General features: G+C 37.5%; 1 protein-coding gene across 1 annotated transcript; it reads right to left on the minus strand.

Moving 5' to 3' along the window:
* LOC109820322 (40S ribosomal protein S3a) lies at nucleotides 5,089-8,087 on the minus strand. The gene is made up of 7 exons (XM_020386449.1): nucleotides 7,941-8,087; nucleotides 7,741-7,788; nucleotides 7,547-7,652; nucleotides 6,112-6,249; nucleotides 5,844-6,029; nucleotides 5,553-5,753; nucleotides 5,089-5,432 (listed from the first exon to the last, which is right to left on the minus strand). The coding sequence occupies exons 1-7, from the start codon at nucleotides 7,949-7,951 to the stop codon at nucleotides 5,331-5,333; spliced, it is 792 nt and encodes a 263-aa protein (XP_020242038.1). The 5' UTR covers nucleotides 7,952-8,087; the 3' UTR covers nucleotides 5,089-5,330.

The raw sequence follows: 9,775 nt of genomic DNA on the forward strand, positions 1-9,775 counted from the left end.
GTCCGTAGAAGAGATTGCAAACATTTTGGATCACTGTTTTAACGTCAAGACGTCCAAAGTCTTTCTCTGTGCTCCTTGGCCTCTATACAAGATGTAACAAAAAATACAATTTACATGAAGAGAACGTATAGATGAAATATCTAGAAAGATTGTGAGTATCATATTATGATTAGTATTACTACCCTCCATCTTCATATGTAGAAGCCTTTTGGTAAGGGATCCAAATCAAATCCTTTCGGAGCGGAAGGAATCCCAAAGTCACCACACTTCAGACGTGATCGAGTGGAAGATTGCAGAGTCATAGGCGGGTATGGTTCCAGATTCTTTTCTGACTAAGAAAGCTTTGGAAGCGTGGAAAGAAGCTGAACGATTTCGTCCAGATATCCATATGTACACCCAGAAAGTAATAGTCCATGAACTGATTCTTTATTTGATGACAAGGTCAAGATATCCATACGTACACTCAGAAAGTAATAGTCCATGAACTGATAGCCACCTAATATATCTTTATGTGATTAATAAAATCCACAATAAGTGCTAATGAATTGATAGCCACATGAGAGGCAAAGTTTTCTCCGTGTCCTCTATTATTCCTTTTTTCATTGATATGAAGACACAATCAAGCTTATTTTTAGAAACTTCAAATAGCTTTTCAACTATACCACTGAAAAATCAAATCTCAAATACTCAAATAGACCAAAATGAATTCCTAAATGATCCGTATCACAAAAAAATCCTAAATGATCTGTATCACAAAAAAATTTCTTTCAATCTCTCATTCTAGTTTTTGTTCATAATATTCTCTCCATAAAAGACCACATCTTTATAAAACATTGTTGCTATAAATAATAAAAAAACAAGGACATGAACTCTTCATCTATGCCTGAAGTGGAAAAAAATAAAGCTGAACCCCCTCCCTCCAACCCCCAACCCCCTAACTATCAAATTATTCAACTCAAAAAAATAAAGTAAACCCAAACACAATAACAGTTTAATCATATTCAACAGATATCACTAAAAATACATTACAAAATGCTATAATTGTAAGAGGAAAATCATAAAGATAAAATAAAAACTAATTTACCTTGATAGCTTTCTACTCCTCCAATCAATATCGGACACCTAACAGCAATAATCAATAATCAATCAATACTAAAAATAAAGGTTATCCATCAAACAATCAAACTGAGAATATGAATAAGAAATTACAATAAAGTAATCTGGTAAGGACTTCTTTGTGAAGCATTAATCTAATCTGGTAGGTACAGTCTTCCTCACTGATGAAACAATAAAGTAAAAAGGATTATTAAACGTTTACGATCATGTTTACAGGGAACTATATCAATCTTTCAGAGTTGATGATTGCTTCTGGAACATAGGTTTGTGTACAAACTACTAAGACTGTTGGATTTCCTGTGATGTTGCATTATTCTCACTGAAATGTTCTGAATATATTCAACTTTACACAGGATGGGAGGTCATTTCTATACTGTTGACCAAGCAAAATCAAATGGAGTGGTGGAAGTTTTTGGTGAAAGGTGAACCTAAAATTGATACTTAGAAAGTTGAACTCGAGTCTAGCAAATTGTCTGATTTGGATCCTGAGACTCGGCAAACCAGAGATGTCTTAACCTGTCCTTGTTCCTAGATATGAAAGTTTTATTTGTCAAGTGTTTTTTTAAACTCTATAACCAACATAACAACAGTAGATTCAATACATTTCTATAGATTGACAATGCATAATCATCTAGACACATGAAAATTCCTAAATTAGCAACCATTTGATTTAAAAAACAACGCAAATAAGCACATAAGTACAAAAAAACAAAAATAACAATTAACAGAAAAAGAAGAGTCTCCTATTGAGCGCAGGAATAAAATGGGAAAGGAAAATGTTGATGAAAGAATCAATAATCAATAAGATCAATAATCAATAATAAGAGTAGAAAAGTGCAGGATTAGTTTAAAAGAACTAATCTAACTGAGAAATGTGAAGATCGAGATTCCACTTACTTTCTAATCTCGCTCCAGCTACCCTTCGATTTGCAAGAAAATTCTAGTCATTCTACCATATTGCTACCAAATTGGTCAAAATTCTCCATCATATATAAAACATTATAGCAACAAGCAACCATGCAATAAAACTTAGCATCCACCTCCTCCACCCACGAACTAATGCAACAAAACTCCCATCATTGCACCATTTTTAACTCCAAAAACTTGATTAAATTCCCTATTCTAAACTAACATGACGACGAAGCAACCATGCAGTGGAGATAAGACTAAAGCTCAAGCTCTCACCAAGCAGAGCGCTGACAAGGCCGCCCGCGCTGATATCAAGCGACCAAGATTCCTCCCCCCTTCTGACCGCCGACACCGGCAACCTGTTCGCCACCACCAGCAGCCTCTGCTTCATCGGTCGCCTTCCTCCGCCTCCGCCGTGCCCTTCGCCAATCACCGCCGTGGCGGGGGCGGAGCCCACATCATCACCGGGTGGGTTGGCGGCGAAGATGACTGCATCGATCTGAGACGCGCTACACGATTCCAACCCTAGCCGAGCTTCGGAATCGAGGATCGCAAGGAATCGAAAGAGACCGGACTTGATCGGAGCGAAAGAGGTGAGGGAAATCGCGAGGGGGACTGCGATCCTTGAAGAGTTGAGGGGAGAGAAAAGGGGATGGCGTTGGTTTGGGGGAAAATAAATGAGAAAAAAACGGAAATCGAAAAAACATATCCAAACACCTTGGTAATTAAATTTGGTGGAAGGCTATTTTGGGGAGGGTAAAGTTTTTTTGGAACTCCCTCTTTTAAAGGGTAGATAGATAGATTTATATGATTTTTGAATAAAGCGTCCTATAGTACTATATACATGTCACACACACACACACACACACACACATATATATATATATATACTAGTCGTGAACACTGTGGAAAGCACGACATGTCATTTTTTTCCTACTACAGTAATCCTAATTTTTAAATGCTACAGTAATTTTTTGGCTTTTTGAGTTGCTACAGTTCCCGCCTCTACTACATATTTTCTTTAACTACTACAGTGTTATCGTGTGCTATAGTGATATTTTCCAAAATTGCTATAGTTCTAGTTTGTTACGGTAATAATCTTGTAGTAATGCTACTGTAGCATTTACTGTAGTATGAATAGTAAATCTTAGGTTCTCATATATATATATATAATAGGAGGATCCAAGATTCACTATTCATGCTTTAGTAAATGCTATAGTAAATTACTGTAGTATTATTACTGTAGCTCAAGCAGGGAACTGCAGCATTTAAAAACGTTACTGTATTTGAATACAAAATTACTGTAGCTAAAATAAAAAAATGAAAGTCGTGCTTTACACGGGGTGCACACTAGTATATATATTCCAAATGGTAATAATGAATATAGTTCAATCCTGCTTAGAATAATTCTATGTGTCGATCACAATTCTTATGAGTAACTCAGAATCTTTCGATGAATTTGTTGTACAAAAGTGAGTTTATTAGAAAATTGATTAGAAATTGCAGGTAATTCTAGTAATAAGGAATATAGTTCAATCCTGCTTAGAATAATTCTTTGTGTCGATCACAATTCTTATGAGTAACTCAGAATCTTTGGATGAATTTGTTGTACGAAAGTGAGTTTATCAGAAAATTGATTAGAAATTGCTGGTAATTCTAGATGTGCTCCAAATAATAGAGTGGGTTGTCTAGAGTGGAATCAACATGTGGAGAAGAGAAAATCTCTCGACTTTCTTTACTTTAACGATAACCTTGCCTCTACATGATTTGGAGCTTGGAATGCTGCTGACCAATTTTAGATGGTAAGGATTCCAGCCTAAATTACTTGGACTATAATCTTGAATTTTTTAACCAACACGTCTGGATATTGAGAAATTTTTTTCAACGTGTTAATTGCAAATTGAACCCTGGTAGTTTTATTGTTTTTTTGGGGTACAAGGGAAACCTGGCCAGTCTGATCAACTTCTGCCAGCTTCATAGTTCGAATCCCCCAACCCGCACACCTGCACGGGGCACCACCCTGCACTCATTCAGGGGCCCCTCCCACCCTCTATTGGGTATACAGGGCCAGCCCAGAGGGACTCAAACTAGTGTGCGTACGACAGGTTGAGTTGGTTGTACAGTAAAACCCCGGGTCTCCTCAACTACCCAAGCCTAAGAAGATTAGGTGAAACGGCGCGGGGATTCGAACACATGACCAACATGGCGCAATGACCTAGGGAGTCCACCTCCCCCATGATGCTACTAACCATGTGTCCCACCCGCGGGTGGTTGGTAGTTCTATTGTTGTAGACCGAACATGAGTCATGAAAATTTGAACTCTTTTACTGTCAGAAGGATACTTGTAATTGTAAAATAATAATAATAACAATAATAACAATCTCTTTCTTTGATGATAAAAGAATAAAAAAAACCATTCATTGGGTCCATATGCAATTAGTAAGACTTTCTAATTTCATCCGCACGTTGGTTGTATGCACATGTAATAGCCAAAGAAAAAATTGCCTTTCAAGGCACGCGCAACTTTCAAGAGCAAGGCTTTTGAAATAACCTACCTTAAATGTTACAGCATCAGTACTTGAGGTAAATTTGACATCAGCTATAGTCGAGATTAATCTTGACAAAACAAAAACTGCTCCTCGCAATTAGTAATATAACATTATATCCATAAGTATCTCATGTTCCTGGCGCTCACTTAGTAATATACATCCTATATTTTACTGCTAATTAATTGAAAGTAAACTCCAAAGCTTTTGCAGCATAACTGCCACTCAAAACTTCTTAATTAAAAATTTGGACATGCTGTAGAAAATCGCAACACTGTTGATATAGCAAAAATGCAAATCCAAGGGGGGAAAATCAGGCTTAAATTGTTAACAGCAACGTAAACAAATCAAAAGCAAATGACAAATAAAGTAAAGATTAGATGACGTAACTAAATTAAACCAAACTAAACAAAGAAATAATTACACATGTAGGCTATTTAGCGTGAATAAAGTAAAAAACGAAAAAGAAAACACTCAACAAATTAAAGACAAATAAACAGGCACAAGAATAATGATGTGAGCAATAAATCTAGTTCCCGCACAACTCTCAAAATAAATTCAACAATTATAACTTGAAGCAAAGCTCAGGATCTTTATGGTCATTAAACATGCTTGAAGCAAAACTCAGGACCTTTGAATTCAACTAATTATAAAACGTCGCCAAAATAGAACAGAAAATAAGAGAAATAGAACCGACAAAACTGCAAGTTCAAGCATATTGTCCTTGACTCAATTCCTAAATGAAAGAGACTTTCAAACTTAAGCCCCTACAATTTCTTGTGGCTCTCCTTCCATGGGAGTGTCTTCTGCAGGCCTGTCCACCTTGGCACCAATATCCTCCTTGCTGTAGTCACCGTGGACCTAAAAATTCAAAGTATTGTAATCTCAATTCAAAAAGATTATAGATGCATAAAATTACAAGTAAAAGAACAGATTCAACGCCTTGATATACAACTATTAGGTTATCTTTCTGGTACGTACCTCCATAAGCTTTCCAAGATCAAACTTGGGTGCCTTCAAGATTTTAACCTTGCGGATAAACACGTTCTGTAGAGGGTAAATACCAGAAGTTGCCTTCTCAATTTCCTTTCCAATAGATTCCGGAATGAACTTAGCAACCAATTCCTTCAGGTCACAGGAAGTAGCTTGGTTAACCATGATCTCCCTCATTTTGCGCCTTATCTGAAACAAGACAATAATTTCAACAGTGACCTTAAAACAGCAAGCCTTAGCTCCGACAAACTTTATCAAGCACTGTGCAGAGATTTTTACCTGTCTGATCTGACTGGCTTGGGCATAGCAGGTACGCTTGACCTGGTTTGGTCGTCTCTTGGTGAATGCAATACAGAACATCCTCAGGGTGTAGTTGTCAGTGGTCTTAACATCAACATGAGCCTCAATCAAAGTTTGCCACTTCCTAACGAGCGACCTAAGCTTGTCGGTAGTGAAGTCCATACCCTGGGAGAAAAAGGTAACAAAAGTAAAATTAGGATACAGTAAAGTTAAAAAAATAGTGGCTCCGGTATGTCTTCTTCCTTACCCAGAAATTGGTGAGGACATTCTTTCCTTGGATGTCCTCTGCACGAAGGCGAATCTTTCTGTAGGCCTGATCCTCATCAGTCTGGAGATCAGCCAGAGAGACCTCAAACACCCTATGCTTAAGGCCCTCAGATGCAATCTGGGACAAAGTTACATATTAAGAATATTGAAAGAGAGGATCAAATGAACTGCAGTAGGCATCAAGCAATAGAAGAATATAATCGTGACTGGCAAACATGGCACCTTTCAACTTCATAGAGTAAAGATTTACCAAAGCAGAAACAGAGAGAAATATTTCCAAGCGAAACCAAGTAAGAGAAACCTTACACAAAAGAAAAGATCCTACAAGCATATTTGATTAATAGATATACCAACACCAATAATAGCACTAATCAGACCATGGCATTCCACGTGATAGATCAAAAGCATAATGGGCACTAGAAAATCATTATTGTATCTAAAGAAAAGTGCACACATGAATTAATGTTTGTTATTCATGCCATGGGCTTGAAGGAAGAAACTAACAGTAAGTGCTTCCTGCACATAATAGATACATAGAAGTAGAATGCACACTTATGATCCTTTTCTTACAGTAATAGGATAGATATAGAATATTATGCAGAATCTACAAGTTGGATTTTGTGGCAGAAAAACGTCCATAGCAAAGGCAGCAACCATTGTTTGAACATTAGCCTAGAATGTGAATCACAACACTGAATACCAAACTACACATCGGAGATTGCCATTGTGCCATTAATAATCAATTGCTTTCATCTTAACAAACCCAACCCTACCCCAGAGAGAGAAGGAAAAGTAAAATAAATATGTTAAAAGCATACAAAATGTAAACATAATTACAACATTTTGAATAATGAAAATATACCCCCTCCTTATTAACAGCATTTTTTTTCTTTTTTCAGAAAAAGGTTTCCACAAATTTTTTTATGCATCCTTAAATTTGAATGCAGGAACCTTTTGCATCAAAGCTACTACTGGTTTTATATATAAATAAAATTCAGGACAATAAATAAGAATTGGCTGTATTATGGCATTAAACCGTCAAAACTTTATATATGCAACTAATGGAACAAAATAGACACACAAGGCATTGGTGGCGAGAAAACTAATCCAACACTTCAAACAATTAAAAGTTCAACTGACAACATACAACTCGCCAATAACATACCTAACCCAAGAACCATGATCCAGAAGAATACCAGCTAGCCATTGAATATTACTGGAGCTAAGCACTAAGCTCAAAAAAATCAATTCATAACATAAAAACTTATAGACCGGATAAAATTCAAACATCTAAATTAAAACCGCAAAAATGTTTCTCCTCAATCACAAGTCAGTGCCAAACATCTAAATGAAACCCTCATCATAAAATTAGCCTAAATTAATAAAAAATGATTAAAAAGAAAAAAAGATGTCACCTTTGTACCCTGAGTCCTGGAGACGAGGGTCTTCCCAATGCTCCTCACGTTGAAGGCGGACGGAGCCTTGATATCATACCAATCCTTCTTGGCAAAAGGATCCACACTGCAAATAAATCCCCCAAAAATTTCACAACAATTTTATAAAGAGAGACGAATCAAAGATGTGGCAGTGATTTAAAAAAAATACTTACGTCTTCTTCTTGCCTCCCTTCTTACCCTTGGAAATTCTCTTGTTCTTACTGTAAATAAAAGAAATTGAAAGAAAATTGAGGGGAAAATAGAAGACATCTCTTGTTCTTACTGTGAATAAAAGAAATTGTGAGAAAATTGAAGGAAAAATAGAAGACAAATGTGAGAGAGAGAGAGAGAGAGAGAGAGATGAGATCCTCACCCTACGGCCATGGCTGCGGTCTGCTTGCTACGAGATAAACGACGGAGGCGAGAGAGAGTAAACCCTAATGCTGGATGAAGCGACCCCTCGTCTGTGATCTCTCTAGGGTTTTGTTCGAGCGGGGAGATCCAACGGTTGGGTTTTGATCTGGGGCTATTGGTTGTGAGGAAATGGGCCGGATGGATTCTCGACCCTTATGAAACGTTGCTCAGGCCCAACTAGAAGCGTGGTTGTATGTAAATGGGGAAATTGACGGAAATAAGGGAGTCCGCGGTGATGGAACTCAGACCTCCCCCGCTCTCTGTTGTTCAGCGAGAAACCCAAGTGAACCGGGTTTATTTTTGGAGCTTTGCTTTGGTACTCCAATAATATTAGTTTTTCTTCATATTTTAATTTATATAAAAGAGGAAATTGGATGAAAATTAAAAAGGATATTCTGATACTTTTACCTGGAACTTATTTTTAAATTTATATTTTCCCAAACCGCTTCTCTGCTCCACCTGGAAACTTCCAGCATCTTCCCCTTCTCTCGCTATATTTGTGCTTTTGTAATAATTAGAACATTATAAAGAATTTAAATCTAAGGAATTAAAAAAAAATATGAAGTCCTCTTTATATTAGGAAAAGCTACGAAATCCTAAAAATTATTTCATACTACAATTAAAACTGGACTGGTGCTTTAGTGCTCCTAACAAAAAATTATTATCATGTAATATATAAAAGCAATAACCTAATAAATCAAAAAAAAATTCCATAATAGAATATATGTAATTATTCTTGTGATATTGTAAATCAGTTATATTTGGTGTATATCGTCTATATTAGGTTAGCCAAATATTCGGTTATGTAAGTCAAAGATTATCCTAGATTATAGCCATAACCGTAGCCTAGATTATAGCATAGTACTGCTGTATATAATGCCCTTTGATCAATGAATACAATCAGGGGATTATCTTCCTTTATGGTATCAGAGCATTAGGGTTACTCTATCCTGGTATCCGCCATTTGCCCTAGCCTTCTTCCCTCTCCTCCTTCTCTGTTCTTCTTCTTTCTCATAATCATGGTTGATAAAATTCATCCTGCAACCACAATCACAAATATCAAGCATGCCATACCTATTGTTCTCGATCTCGAAGGCAACAACTACCATAATTGGGCGACTCTCTTCAAGCTTCATGCCCGAGCCAATCTCGTTTATGACCACATCATTCCCCCACCGGCAGATGCGACCAAGACATCTGCTGCTACGGCCGAAGACAAAGCCCTCTGGAAACGGATAGATGCTATTGTCCTTCAATGGATTTATGGCACGATTTCTTCCGATATTCTCAACACCATCATCGACCAGGATGATGAGGCACGAGATGCTTGGACCAAACTGGCGGATTTGTTCCACGACAACAAAGCCACGAGGGCTGTCCACCTCGAAGGGGAGTTTACCACCACTCATCTCCGTGACTTCCCTAATGTCTCTGCCTATTGCAACCGTCTCAAGATGCTGGCCGATCAATTAGCCAATGTGGGAGCGAAGGTTTCTGATGAACGTATGGTTCTCAAGATGATTGGAGGATTAACTGAGGCTTATAAGAACTTGGTGACCAACATCCAACAGCGTGATCCTCTACCAACATTCGGGAAAGCTCGTTCCATGCTATCACTCGAAGAAAGAACCATGAAACAAATGGCTGCACTTGAATCAGGTTCGAATTCGGCTTTAATTACGAATTCTAATATTGATAATATCTCTGCTTCTCATTCAAACCAACACCATGAAAATTCCGGCAATGGCTCCGGTGGTGGCCGTGGTGGTCGTGGCCGGAGGAACAACTACAACC

The sequence above is a fragment of the Asparagus officinalis genome, chromosome 8 (genome assembly GCF_001876935.1).
Source record: "Asparagus officinalis chromosome 8, Aspof.V1, whole genome shotgun sequence".
NCBI classification, from domain to species: Eukaryota; Viridiplantae; Streptophyta; class Magnoliopsida; order Asparagales; family Asparagaceae; genus Asparagus; species Asparagus officinalis.